The 15,347-nt window shown below is 42.6% G+C and overlaps 1 protein-coding gene across 2 annotated transcripts in view; it reads left to right on the top strand.

The window, feature by feature from the left end:
* The window catches only part of LOC145353116 (NXPE family member 3-like), a 73,329-nt gene extending 59,838 nt beyond the window's left edge, over nt 1-13,491 (top strand). For both annotated transcript variants that reach the window (XM_080203489.1, XM_080203491.1), the window contains exons 5-7: nt 461-534; nt 658-867; nt 12,784-13,491. In XM_080203489.1, the coding sequence (XP_080059615.1) occupies nt 461-534; nt 658-867; nt 12,784-13,337 (838 nt within the window). In that variant the 3' untranslated portion in view covers nt 13,338-13,491. The remainder of the gene's footprint in view (nt 1-460; nt 535-657; nt 868-12,783) is intronic.
* Nucleotides 13,492-15,347: the final 1,856 nt, after the last annotated feature.

Below are 15,347 nucleotides of genomic sequence, written 5' to 3'. Positions count from 1 at the left end.
CAATCTTCAACCCTCCTAATCACCATGCTCTCGCCCTGTACCTCAATCACAACCACTCCCACTCCCTGTGATCCCTCTCTTGCAACTTTCCTACCCATCTGCCCTTTGATTGTTGCCTGAGGCCTTACGGTGCGGGCATTCCTACCTTATAAGGAATATGCCTATCAGACTTACTGGCCATCATGCAAGAAATCCGTTAAAACATTTTGAAGACATTCCTGCTTTGAATGTCTGCAGAATCTCATAACTCCAGTTTTCTCTTCTATCTCTCTACCCATAGCCTGCGATCCATAAGGATAGCTAACCATTAAATCTTCCATCAAAGTAAGTTTAACGTAAATATTAGTCTATCTTAAGGAATAGGCTTTTAGTTTTAAAGTCAGAATTGGGCTATCTCTTGTATGTGTTCAGTTTTTATATTAATTCAATGGTTTAATGTGCAACATCTTTACATTTTCAGTGAAGTCAATATCAAGAGACCCATATTACCCAGTTCTTCAAGTTATATTACTGTGGAACCTTCACCTCGGGCAGGTAAGATAAATGTAAACTCACGACTGGGTAAGTTGAAGATTTGATATATTAACAGGCTGTGAAAATGTATCGATAACCTGTTTAAAGTGCATTGCAATTCCTGATTTTCCGCTTTATTTTTAGCCACAGATCTCGGAAAATGTGTCCGGGGAAAGTCCATGGTGTCACCCTCTGGCTTTTATTATCAGGACCGGTGGTTATCAACAACCTGCAATATTCACCACTTTGACACTCCTGCAAGCATTACAAACTGTCTTCGTAGGAAAAATGTTTACCTGTTTGGAGATTCCACTGTGCGCCAGTGGTTCGAATATTTGATTGAATTCATTCCAGGTTGGGTTGCTTAGTCTGACTTTCCGTCTGCCTTCTGTCTGTCTTTCTGTTTAATCTGTTTAACTACCTGTATGTATCTTCTTGCACGGAGCACAGATCAAACGCACATGTGCGATTTGAAATTTGTAAATGATACTTCTATAATTGGCTGAAGTACAAATCAGAGCAGAGAAGAGCAGTTAGAAAATTACTGCTGGGAAGCATCTCAGGATTTGTGAAAATAATCTTAAATGACTCCTCACCAATGAAAGAAAGGTGAACCAATCAAAATGCTCTTAGAAAATTGGTTTCCTCTGCCAATTACCCTCTTGACCCACTAAGCGCTTACAAATAAAGTATGAAATATTTTAAAAATACGTACTGCAGTACAAAATAGCTTGATTTTAGCTCAATGATAACATTGTCTTCAATGAGTACCTTTATTAACACTTTTGTTTGAACCTCTTATCTGAGTGTGAACTTGGTGAGTTTTTTTTTTGTCTTTTGATTCCAGGGAATGACCATTTCCCAGTGTGGAAAATAGCTTGAGGACTGTTTTGATCTGTCCATGGTATTCTTAATTGCCTCAGGATTTCCCCAAGGAATAGATAGGAGCTGGGATTCTTCAGTGAGTCAAGATGAAATGGGAATAAAGCAGAAAAGTGGAATTGAGGACTATCACATCAGATGAGTCATGATCTCATTGAATGGCAGAGCAGACTCGATGAGCTGAATGATTTACTTCTGTTCTTGCATCTTATAGGAATGCAATGAAGGTTCATGATGGGAGATATAGGAGGGATGTCCAAGGTAGATTCTTTTCCCAGAGATGGTTGAGGTGTGGAATGCACTGCCTGCTGTGATAGTGGAGTTGGACACTTTAGGAACTTTCAAGTGGTTATTGGATAGGCACATGGAGCACACCAGAATGATAGGGATAGCTTGATCTTGGGTTCAGACATAGCTCGGCACAGCATCGAGGGTTGAAGGGCCTGTACTGTGCTGTACTGTTCTATGTTCTATGTAGGAACATAGGAATTAGGAGCAGAAGTAGGCAAATTCAGCCCTTCGAGCTTGCTCTGTCATTCAGTCAGATCATGGTTGATCTCTCCCTGGTCTCAAATCCACCTCCCCACCTGTTCCCTTTATCCCTTTTTTTTGTTAGCAATATGTCTATCTCCTTCTTGAAACCATTCAATGATTCAGACTCCACTGTGCTATGGGACAGTGACCACCCTCTGCAAGAAGTAGTTCCTCCTCACCTCAGTTTTAAATCTACCACCTCTTAACCTATACCTGTGACCACTTGTTCGAAATTGCCCCATAAGAGGAAACATTTGATCTACGTTTACTTTATTCTTTCCTTTTAAAATTTTATATACCTTGATCAGATCCCCCCTCATCTTTCTAAACTCCAAGTACAAGCCCAAACTGTTTAATCTCTCCACATACATCAACACCTTCAACTCCAGAATCAGTCTGGTGAGCATCATCTGAACTGCCTCCAATGCCACCACATCCTTCCTCAAATAAGGAGACCAAAACTGGACACAATACTCCAGATGTGGTCTTTCCAACACGCTATACAATTGGAACAACTCACATACTCCTGTTCTTTTGCAATAAATGCCAACATCCCACTGGCCTTTTTATCACATGCTGCACCTGCATACTGAGTTTTTGCGATTCATGAACATAGACACCTCTACCCAGGCACATTTTGAATCTGTTTTCCATTTAGGTAATTTGCCTTCCTATTTTTCTGCCTAAATAGATAACTGCACACTCACCCACATTAAACTCCATCTGCCAAATTTTGGCCCATTCTCCTAGCCTGTCTATATCTGTCTATAAAATATTTGTATCCTTTTCACTGCCTGCTTTCCCATCTATTTCAGTATCATCTGCAATTTTTGCTATGTTACACTCTGTCCCTGCTTGCAGATCATTTATATAGATTGTAAACAGTTGAGATCCTCGCGAGGATTGACCTCTGTGGCACCCCAGCCAGCCGGCCAGAGAAGGACCCATTTATCCCGACTCTCTGCTTCCTGTCAATGAGCCAATCCGCAATCCAGTCTTGTACTCTTTCTCCAATCCCCTGCAATCTCATCTTCTGGATCAGTCTTTAATGACCTTAAGGGTCTGTGCCTATCACAGCAAAGTGATCGGCTAATGAAGCTGGAGATGGGAATGCCTGCCAAGGTCTGTATCCAGGACCCCCACAGATCGGAAGGTCAGCTGGGAGGGGGGTAAGAGTGGGGGCACATCCACAGCCAGGATGGATACAGGCTGATAGCATTCAGTTCCTCAGTTTTTGTATATCCAGAATGTTTTATGGTTTTCGATGCCTCCATCAGTAGTGAAGACCTAGATTCATAGATGTTTACAACACAGAAGGAGGCCACTCGGCCTATTGTTAGATATGCTGGTTAACAAAGATCTTACAACACTAATTCCATTTTCCAATGCTTGGCCCATAGCCCTGGAGGTTGCAGTAATGCAAGTGAATGTCTAAATACTTCTTAAATGTTGTGAGAGTTTCTGACTCAACCACCCTTTCAGGCAGTGAGTCCCAGTCTATCACCATCCAGGGAGTTTCTCTTCAACTCTCTTCAGTCTTTTATTTTAAATCTATACCTTCTGGTTATTGACCTCTCTACTAATGGAAAAAGTACTTTCCTATCCACCCTATTTATGCCCCTCATAATCTTATACAACTCCCACAGGTCACCTCTCAATCTTCACTGCTCCAAGGAATACAGTTCCAACTTATCCAGTGTTCCCTTACGGCTCAGCCTCTTCAGTCCAGGTAGCATCCTGATAAATCTCCTCTGCACCTTCTCCACTGCATTCACATCCTTTCTATAATGTAGTGACCAGAACTGCATGGAGTACTTCAGTTGTGGCCTAACCAGCATTTTACACATTTACTATAAAACCTCCCTGCTCTTGTATTCTGTGCCTCAGCTAAAAATGGCAAGTATCCATATGCTTTCCTAACCACCTTATCTACCTGACCTTCCACCTTCAGGGATCTGTAGATATGCACTCCAAGGGCTTCCTCTGATTTTCAGTACTTTCCAGGGTCCGACTATCCTTTGCCTTGTTAGCCCTCCGGTGCCTTTTCCAGGTTGAATTCCATGTACCACTGCTTTGCCCACTTGACTATCCATTGATATCCTCCTGCAGTCTACAGCTATCCTCCTCACTATTTGCCACACTAACAATTCCCATGTCATCTGTGATCTTCATGATCATTTAAGTCCAAATCATTAGTGTATGTCACTAATAGCAAGGGCCCCAGCACCAAGCCCTGCGGAACCCCATTGAAAACAGAAACATCCCTCTACCTTCACCTCTGCTTCCTGCTGCTCCACCAATTTTGGATCCAATGTGCCACTTTGCCTAGGATCCCATTGTCTTATTTTCGTGGCCTTGACCACACTCCATATTGTGGAATATGATTCCTGTTGGAAGCCTGAGGTGGGCCAGACTGGCGGAGCCATGGGTCCTGTCCTGGCTCAGGATAGCAAATACCAGTAGTGCAGTGTGTGCCGTGGGGGATCTTATAGAGACTTACAAGATAATGAAGGGGCTAGATAGGGTAGAGGTAGAGAGATTCTTCCCGCTTAGAAAGGAAAACAGAACCGAGGGCACAGCCTCAAAATAAGGGGGGGTGGGGGGGGGGTCAGTTTAGAACAGAGTTAAGGAGGAACTTCTTCACTCAAAGGGTGGTGAATCTCTGGAAATCTCTGCCCATTGAAGTGGTGGAGGCTGCCTCATTGAATATATTTAAGTCACGAGTAGATAGATTTCTGATAGACAAGGGAATTAAGGGTTATGGGGAGAAAGTGGGAAAGTGGAACTGATACACTTCAGATCAGCCATGATCTTATTGAATGGTGGGGCAGGTTCGAAGGGCTAGATGGCTTGTGAAGACTTTGCTTCTGTCTTCACAAAGAAAGGCATGAATAATTGACTGGTAGTGCTGGAAAACACAGGTATTAGCAAGGTGCTGAAAGAATCGGTATTGTTGGAGGAATTATTTTTGGGAAATTACTGGAATGGAAAGCAGATAAATCTTCAGGGGAATGATAATCTTCATCCCAGAGTACTTAAGGAAGTGGCTCTACAAATACTCGATTTGTTGGTGGTCATTTTGCAAAATTCTTCGGACCCTGGACTGGTTTCTGCAGAATGGAGGGTAGCTAATGTAAGCCCACAATTCAAAAAGGGAGGCGGGAGGAAAAGAGGGGACCAAAGACCATGAGCTTAATGTCAGTTGTCGGGAAATTGTGAGAGTCCGTTATCAAGGACTTTATAACTCAGCATTCGGAAAGCAGTGGCATAATCAGACAAAGTCAGCATGGGGGATTTACGAAAGGAACATTACACTTGACAAATCTGATGGAATTCTTTGAGGATGTAATTGGTAGAGTTGACCAAGGAGAACCAGTGGATTTGGTTTATTTAGACTTTTAGAAGATTTTCAATAAGGTCTCACATAACAGATTACTCGGTAAAGTTAAAGTGGGATTTCGGTGCTGTCTTGAGATGGATTGAAAGCTTTTTGGCAGACAGGAAGTTGGGTGGGAGGATGAACTGTGAGGATGCAGAGCTGCTTCAGTGTGATTTGGACAAGCTGAGTGAGCAGGCATGTGCATGGCAAGTGCAGTATAATGTGGATAAATGTGAGGTTATCCACTTCAGTAGAAAAAAAATAAGAAGGTAGATTATTATTTTAATGGGTGCAAGTTAAGAGAAGTGAATATTCAGTGAGACCTTGGTGTCCTTGGGCGTTAGTTGCTGAAAATAAGTGCACAGATGCAGCAGGCAGCAAAGAAGGCAAATAGTATGTTGGCCTTCATAGTGAGAAAACCTGAATATAGGAATAGGGATGTTTTACTGCAATCGTATAGGGCTTTGGTGAGGCCACACTTAGAACATTATGTAGTTTTAGTGTCCTTTCCAGGCTAATTCTGAGATGGACATTCATACGAGGTGAGACTACCTCGTTGAAGGTTATGTTCAGTGGAGTTTAGAAGAGTGAGAGGGAATCTCATAGAAACATATAAAGTGCCAACAGGATTAGACAGGGTAGATTCAGAAAGAATGTTCCTGATAATGGGGGAGTCCCCATGAATCCACGTGTATCTTCTGTAGTAACAGGGATGTAGCAGGAAAAGCAATTTAGGATTTTGTCTATAGACTGAATGATGAAAGCCATATCCATCAACCATCCGGAGTGAATTCTTTCCACGAGCTATCCATGCCTGGACAGCTGTAAACTTGCAGTTTGGTTGATAAACTAAAGTTTTATGCACCATTTCATCGATAGCTGTTTCCTTTTGTGTTGCTACAAGGAGTTTTGACTGTAGTATTAAAGTACCTGAACTCAGCCGTGGCAAATTCTCCTCCATTAGCAATCAAAAACTTTAAGTCTGGGTTGATACACTCCTCCATTATTTTTTGCATTTTAACCACCTACTCTTAATATGTATTATCGTGTAAAGACGAAATCTGATCGTCTGGTCTACAAAAAGTAGAACAAAAATAATTTTGTTTTTGTCCCATGCCGTATGTCTGGTAAAGTCAAAGCCATTTGAAGGCTTACAATAAGATGTGGTGGGGAATATGCCAGTACTTTTTAGAGACTGCAGACTTTGCTCTAATCTTTTCTATTGGTCTTGTACGCTCTTTAACTCTTTAACTCTTCATCTGCCACCAGCATCTCTTAACAGGATGTTTAATCTTTGATAAGTAGAATGAGAAAATTACTTGGTAACTTTAAGACAATTTTTTCTCTATATTTTACTTCTATAATTCTGTTCACCTGCTACTATTTTTATTTCTGCAACACTCAGATGTGAAACATCAATTTTTGTTGGACTGAAACAATCATGTCTTGACAGGGTGAACTCCGATTATCTGACTTTCCTGAAATAATTACTTTATCAGGCTCCATGTCAAGTTTTATTTGTGCTTATTTTATGGAAGCTTACCCAAACTACATAAATGGTTCACTAGAGACGACATCAGTGCTTATAAAATAGCTCGAATAAGCCTATGAATATGGAATTGCAACTCAGTGTGCTATTACCAAGCTGAAAACAAATAACACCTTTATATTTGTTAACCTTGCATTGATCCTCACTACTTGGTGGATCAAGTAGATCAAACTGTTGAAGTACAAGCACCGTCTACTATTGCAGAGTTAAAGGAGTCTACTACTAATACCATAATCACAGGATTAAAACATCTTGTGACCAGCATAATTTTTTTGGATGCATTATTACTTTCATCTTCTTCCTCCAAAGCCTCCTTGTTATGTCTTTTCCAGGACTGCCTCTCTGCTTTGCGTAATTCACCACATAATGATACGTTGAAGCTTCTATTAACTATTCCTTGGTGATTCCTGGGATTCAATTGTCTATTATTGCTATCCCAATTCTGTCTTCCACAGGTCTGTTAAAGTTACTTTCTTCCTCAATCTGTCTGCTTTTAATCCTTCTGTATCCAGTATCTAAAGCTTTTCAAAATCTGGCAAACATCGAGTCCTCTATTTATATCGCTGTGGAACATCCCATTTTTTTCCGTGAAGGCTGAAGGAAATAGCTGTTTCCGGAGGATTTTTTTTTCAAGGCAGCAGACAGATGATCCAAAAGAGTCTCCCTCTCTGAGAACCGAACACCAGTTACAACCAGTAGGCTATCTGTATGAGATATCTTAGCACAATGCAGCAATATAAATGATAGTTCTGATCCAGGGATCCTCAAATGGAGTCTTGTTAATTTTTTATACAACCTTTTACAGTCCATGATATATTCTTCAGTGGAATGACCATCTTTATCCTGCTGCTTATCAACATCTGACCGTATTTCATACGCATTTAACAGACCACCTTTCTTGTACAATTCATCCAAGCACCCTAATAGAAGGTGCAAACCTTCATTATCCAAAATATTTTCGTTCTGATCTTACTCCTCATTTGGATGGCATGGAAGCACAATGGTTAGCATTGTTGCCTCTCAACGCCAGAGACCCATGTTCAATTCCGGCCTTGGGTAACTGTGTGGCGTTGAGCCCGTGTCTGCATGGGTTTCCACCGGGTGCTCCAGTTTCATCCCACACTCCAAAGATGTGCAAATTAGGTTGATTGGCCAAGTTAAATTGCCCCTTAGTGTCAGGTTATTAGAAAGGTAAGTACACAGGGTTACGGGGATGGGGCCTGGATGGGATTGTTATCAGTGCAGGCTTGATGGGCCGAATGGCCTCCTGCACTGTAGAGATTCTATGGGTGGTAACAAGGCCAAAATCTTTGATAGGGACCGAACGTCTGTTGACCACTTCATTCTTCCACTGGTCATGTGGTTCAGGTTCAGAGACCATCAGGGGGTAACCATAATCTGACAATTTATACTTGCTTTCTAACAATTTCCACAATGGCAATTAGAATTTTCATTTTCTGTCTGAATTTCTTAGTTTCCAACTAGCCGCTGCCACCATGTTCTACCTTAGAAAAACCAGTTGGTGGACTGAAAAACTGGATCCAAAATATATACATTTTTTTTCCAAGCATTTATTTACAAGAGCCAAACATTTTATACATAGTTTTAAACCCATGACCACAGTTTGAGTTTGTGTCTAATATTAGGGGCACAAGTGAATTCCCAGTCAATGCTCACCATCTCCTTACAATTACACAATTAGCACAAATCTCTTTGCGTGAAATTAGGAAACTCTTCAGGCAAAGCTTGATCGATGGGTGGGCCAGCACTTATTGTTAATCTCTAATTGCCTTTGAACTGAACAGCTTAGTCAGCCATTTTAAAGGGCATTTAACAATCAACTACATTGCTGTGGTTCTGGACCCACATGTAGGCCAGATCAGGTAGGAACAGCAGATCTCCTGACCTGAAGGGCCTCATTAACTAGATGGGCGTTTATGACAGTTTATAATGGTTTCATGGCCATCATTAGATTTCTAATTCCAGATTTTTATTGAATTCAAATTTCACCATCTGCCATGGTGGGATTTGAATCTGGGTCTCCAGAGCATGACCTTAGGTCTCTGGATTAGTAGTTGATTTCACCACTATGCCACCATGTTAGGCTTGAGTCGTGACTATTAGGGGTGAGTGATTGGTGTGTGCACGGCATGAGAAGTAAGATCAATTCTGTTCTCAAAATAAGTTTCTGTCCTTTCCCAAAGATCTCACTTGTTTGTAATAACATACTTGACAGCTTTACTGCCCCGTATCTCTTTCAATTGCTTTTCAGCCACAGTCCCAGAATCCAGGTTTCAACCTCCCTCCCAGTAACAGACCCTGTTCTTTTCCCTGTCTGTCGTATAGTGGGTCCAGCATGTCCAAAGCAGTTGTGGAAAATGTTCCGATCCATCTTGATTGTGGCAGAAAGATCTTCTTGCCTCAGTCCCAAATCCTGGCCCTGATTCTTTCCTCCCAGCATAAACACTGAAGCCACGATCTCCTTTCCCCATCCAACATTCTCTCTTCCTGATTGATCCATGGTTCAACATCTGATCCATTATATTGTGTTAGGCATGTTGCTGCTGCTTGTTTTGTATGGCTGGGTTTAGAGCAACAACCAAAACGTTACATCAAGATGGTCAAGCCAGGATGTTACGTCAGGTGTGCTGGTGCATGTTGCTACAATACCTCCTTCATGTTTATGTGTTATGTGTTTATGAGTTATGTGTTCCATGGTCTGTTCTGAGTAACCACAGAAGAAAGTTTTCAATTTTCCATTTGTGCATCAGGTATCCACATCTGCCATAGTTTGTGCAAATTCAGTTTAGGAATACCTGTTAGCTTCATGGAAGGTCGAAATCAGGGATCGTCTATGTTGGGTCTTTCATGAGATGCTTGTTTGTGACTTCTCGTGAGAATCCTTCAACCATTAAAGCTTCCAAGCTTCTTCAGGATTGAAATCGTGTTGTCTGCATTTGTGTGCATTGTTCCAAAGGGTCTTGTGTAATTTCAAGTGGAGGTGAGGGATGTTGAGGTCCTGGTGGATTGGGAGGCATTTATTTTCTTTGATTCATTGAGCTTTACAGAGGGTTGTTATGTCGTGGCAGATTGGGTGTGGGTGGGGGGTGGGGGAGGTGGAGGGGCGGTGTGCACGGAGGGCGGGAGCAATGTATGACAGCATGGGTAGCAAGGGAATTGGGGTCAACTTGACGGTTCCAGTGATGTATCTCATTGCAGTGTTCAGTTGATCATCAACCAGACTACTTCTGGTCCATATCAATACGTGGCGCTCAGCTACAGAGTACAACGTTTTAAAGATGTTTCAACTTATGATGTATAAATCAGTAAAATAATATTTATTAAAGATATGCCAGATAGAAGGGGAAGAATTGCAGGAAAATAAAAGAGAAATGTTGAAACAAGTATAGGAGGAGAGTACGGAGAAAGAGAAGAGAGAGTAAGGTAAGCAGATAAACAGAGAGAGGAAAGTATGGCGGGGAAAAGAAGCAGGGTGACAGTTGCAGGGAGAAGCCAATGGCGGGAATTCTCTGGCCATTCACACCCCGCCGTCACTGCCAGTCAAATCTCCATTCGCTGCAGTGGCATTGGAAAATCCCAGCTGTGGGTGAGGTCAGAGAATGTGGCCCAATATTTTGTCTATGGAGATCAACTAATATAGATTGAAAATTCTCAGGTGAAATCAGTAACTTTTTGAATTCCTGAGTTTGCATTGTCTAATTTTTTTGTTTATTCTCATGGGAAGTGAGCATCACTGGTTGGGCCTGCATTTATTGTCCATCCTGAATTGCCCTTCAGTTGAGTAGCTGAGTAGGCCATTTTAGAGGGTATCTAAGAGTCAAGCACATTGCAATGAATCTGGAGTCACATATAGAACATAGAACATAGAACATTACAGCGCAGAACAGGCCCTTCGGCCCACGATGTTGCGCCGACCAGTTAAAAAGCAATGACCCTCTAACCTAAACCAAACCCTTTCCATCCATAAACCTATCCACGGATCTCTTAAACGCCCCCAAACTAGGCGCATTTACAACTGCAGCAGGCAGGGCATTCCAATCCCTCACCACCCTCTGGGTAAAGAACCTACCCTTGACATCCGTCCCATAACTACCACCCCTTAATTTAAAGCTATGCCCCCTCGTGCTAGCTTTCTCCATCCGAGGGAAAAGGCTATCACTGTCCACCCTATCTAAACCTCTAATCATCTTATATGTTTCAATAAGGTCCCCTCTTAGCGTATAGGCCAGAATAAGGGACGTTGGCAGATTTCCTTCCCTAAAGGATATTAGAGAACTGGGTGGATTTTATCCGCAATCAGAGGTGGCACAGTGGTTAGCAATACTGCCTCACAGCTCCAGGGACCCAGGTTCAATTTCAGTCTGTGTGGAGTTTGCACCTTCTCCCTGTGCCTGCGTGGATTTCCTCCAGGTGCTCCGGTTTCCTCCCACAGTCCAAAGATGTGCGGGTTAGGTGGGCTGACCATGCTAAATTGTCTTTGTGTCCCACGATGTGTAGGTTGGGGGGATGAACGGGGTAAATGCTTATGGTTATTGAGGTAACACTGCTCTGCTGGTGAGTTGGTTCAACACAATGTGCTGAATAGCCTCATTCTGCACTGAAGGGATTCTATGGGCAATGTCTTTATGATCATCATCAAACTTCTAATTCAAGATTTCCAATAAACTCTGAAGTAACCCAATTAGTGGTGAGTTGAGGGGGTTGAGCTATGAGGAGAGGCTGAATAAACTAGGCTTGTACTCGTTAGAGTTTAGAAGAATGAGGGGAGATCTCATTGAGACGTATAAGATGATGAATGGGATGGATAGGATAGAGGTGGAGAGACTCTTCCCGCTCAGAAAGGATAGTAGGACTAGGGGGCACGGCCTCAAGATAAAGGGGGGGCGGTTTAGAACGGAGTTGAGGAGGAACTTCTTCACTCAAAGGGTGGTGAATCTCTGGAATTCTCTGCCCATTGAAGTGGTGGAGGCTGCCTCGCTAAATATTTTTAAGACGCGGGTTGATGGGTTTTTGATAAGAGAGGGGATTAAGGGTTATGGGGAGAGGGCGGGAATGTGGAACTGAGCCACGACAGATCAGCCATGATCTTATTGAATGGCGGGGCAGGCTCGAAGGGCTAGATGGCCTACTCCTGCTCCTATTTCTTATGTTCTTATGTTCTTATGCATGTATTCCCCCTGCTCCCACAGAGTGAGCTTCTAACTTCTGCTAACTCAGTTGGATAGAATTACTTCTCAAAAGAAGGAAGTGAAAATCTGATAGTATTAACTCTCACCGGTCTTGCCTGATGTATTGAAATCAGATAGACCAGCATTGGGATCAGGTCAGCAGTCTATCTGCCCCTCAATTATAAACTCATGTTATGGTGAAGAAACATGTAAGAGTCATAAATAATTGACCAACTAAATGGAAGCAAACTAATTTGTCATGGGAAATATATGCTTATTTATCATTTTGTTCAATTTATATCTCTATTCAATAGCACACTAGTAAATCTGTGACTGCATTTTATCATGGAATCCCTACAGTGTGGAAGGAGGTCATTTGTCCCATCAAGCCTGCACTAACAACAATCCCAGCCAGGTCCTGCAACCCCACATATTTACCCTAGCAAGTCCTCCTAACACTAAGGATCAGTTTAGCATCTAACCCACATACCTTTGGACAGTGGGAGGAAACCGGAGTACCCAGGGGAAACTCGCGCAGACACGGAGAGAATGTGCAAACTCCACATGGTGACCTGAGGCCGGAATTGAACCTAGGTCCCTAACACTGTAAAACAGCAGTGCTAACCACTGTGCTGCCCCTGTGTTCTGTTGTTTGAAATGATGTACCCTCCCTGTTTCATTCCTGTTAACATAATGTGCCTTCGCAACTTAAATCATGTTCCCTTTTCCGTTTTTAGGTCTCAAATTTTTCGATCTTGGCAATCCTAAAAATATTGGTCCTCACCTTGCTGTGGACGTGGAAAACAACATCATGGTAGAATATCACCCTCATGGCCCACCAATCCGATTCAACACTGTCTCCAGCCAGGATCTGCACTACATTGCAAACGAACTGGATGAAATTAAAGGAGGAAAGGGCGCAGTTATAGCCATCACCCTGTGGTCTCATTTCAGCACTTTTCCAGTCGAAGTCTATATCCGAAGACTACAGATTATCCGGAGATCTGTTCTACAGTTGTTAGGCAGGAATCCAGACACAGTGGTGGTGATGAAGACAGCTAATGTCCAGGCCCTTCCAGGAGATGTCAGTTTGTACAACAGTGACTGGTACTCTTACCAACTTGATACAGTGATGAGAAAGATGTTCACAGGCATGAACGTGGTGTTTGTGGATGCTTGGGAGATGACAATTGCACATTACCTGCCACACAGCTTACACCCCGATCGAGTCATTGTAAAGAATGAAATAGATGTGTTTCTCTCATATGTGTGTCCATCTGAAAAGGGATAGATACTGTATTAGACTCGTTCCAGTGAGGTTTTAGTTAGAATGTGGTTTAAAATCTAAGTCATACCATCAGAACTCTTAGGTTTGTTTCATTGCCTTAAATTAATGTGCATTTTTAAAAAACAAATGACAACTGACTTTTAAAACAAATAATAATTTTGGAATTATTTGAGTGTGCGTGTTTTCGTTATGGTTGTAACCAAATGAGGTTTTTTCTGTTTTATTATGTACAAATATTCCATTCTAACTGGAGAAATTCTGTTTTGAGGAACTGCTGTATGTGGCTATTTACTGTATTGCAGGAGGGGGCTTTTCCCAGAGCAGGGGAGAGTAGAGCACTAGGTATGTTGCTGAGAGTGCGATAAACTCTACTTCCCTCACCTTCAATGAGGACTCACCTTAGCTAAATGAAGAAAACTAATGGAAATCTCAGGATTACGAACGAGGAAGGAATGCATTGAAGGAGTGCGGTTCAAACCATGGCACCATTGGATGAGGACCTGCATAAGAAGGAACAACAAAATATAGAAATGGAGTTGTAACGCGGATAAATGTGTAATGGCCCATTTTGGCAGGACCAATGGGATGAAGGAGTACAATATCAAGGGTAGGAGTCTTAGCAGTGTTGAGGAGCAGCAGGATCTTGGGGTCTGGGTCCATAGGAGGCTCAAATCGGCCTCTCAGGTGGAGGATGTGGTCAAGAAGGTGTATGGTGGACTGGCCTTCGTTAATCGAGGGATTGAGTTTAGGAGTCGGGAGGTAATGCTGCAACTTTATAAGACCCTTGTCAGACCCCACTTGGAGTACTGTGCGCAATTCTGGTCACCTCAATACAGGAAGGATGTGGAGGCTATTGAGAGAGTGCAGAGGAGATTTACAAGGATGTTGCCTGGATTGGGAGGCATGCCTTATGAAGATAGGTTGAGGGAGCTAGGTCTCCTCCCTGGAGAGACGAAGGTTGAGAGATGACCTGATAGAGGTTTAAAAAATGTTGAGAGGAATAGATAGGGTGGATTCTCGAAGGCTATTTCCCAGGGCTGAAATGGTTGCTACGAGAGGACACAGGTTTAAGGTGCTGGGAAACAAGTACAGAGGAGATGTTAGGGGTAAGTTTTTCACTCAGGGGGTGGTGAGTGAATGGAATCAGCTGCCGTTGGTGGTGGTAGAGGCGAACTCACTGGGGTCTTTTAAAAGACTTCTGGATGAGTATATGAGATTTAATGGGATTGGGAGTTACAGATAGTTCTATGGCCCGGTAGGTATGGATGTGATCAGCGCAACTTGTAGGCCGAAGGACCTGTTTGTGCTGTAGTGTTCAATGTTCTAACCGGAGATTCTAATAAATGGAGAGATAGGCATTTCTGTAACTCTCAACATGAGTCCCACATTCTGAGCATGATCTTACTGGCCCTTCACACCGTGCTCCAGCCGCAGCGAGGTTGGAGAATTTGGCGGCTAGCCAAATCTCCACTCATTGTAGCGGGATGAGAAAATCCCACTGGTGTGGTAAGGTGTATTGCCTCTCAGGTGCCATGGTAAAGGACATCATGAGGAGTACGCAGAATATTCTTCAGGGGGAAGGAAGTGAGCCAACACTTGTGCTATGCCTTGGTGCCAACGGCATAGAGAAGGCAAGTACCTACAATCAAATTTTCAGGAGCTAGGGAAGAAGTTTAAAAATACAATCTCAGAAGTATTAATCTTTGGGTTACCCCGAGTGCCATACGCTTGTCACCGTAGAAATAGGAAGATAGGATCAATGCCTACCTTGAGGCAAAGAACAAAGGAAAATACTTCAGATACTTGGGGCATTGGAAACATTTCTAGGGCAAAAGACCCCTATTCAAATATATTCAAAAAATATGGAGAGTGTAAAAAGAGATGGGGGTGGTGGAAGTACTGATTTTTGAAATCATGTTACTGTTGGAAAGAATGTTTTTGAGGTGGCAGTGATAGAATCTATTTGGTTAGAGTTTAGAAACAAAAAGGATACGAGCACACTACCTGGGTATC

This window comes from Carcharhinus amblyrhynchos, chromosome 15 (assembly GCF_965287045.1).
Source record: "Carcharhinus amblyrhynchos chromosome 15, sCarAmb.v2.hapA, whole genome shotgun sequence".
Lineage (NCBI taxonomy): Eukaryota > Metazoa > Chordata > Chondrichthyes > Carcharhiniformes > Carcharhinidae > Carcharhinus > Carcharhinus amblyrhynchos.
The sequence above is the reverse complement of the archived record's forward strand: the minus strand, read 5'-3'. Positions and strand labels throughout refer to the sequence as shown.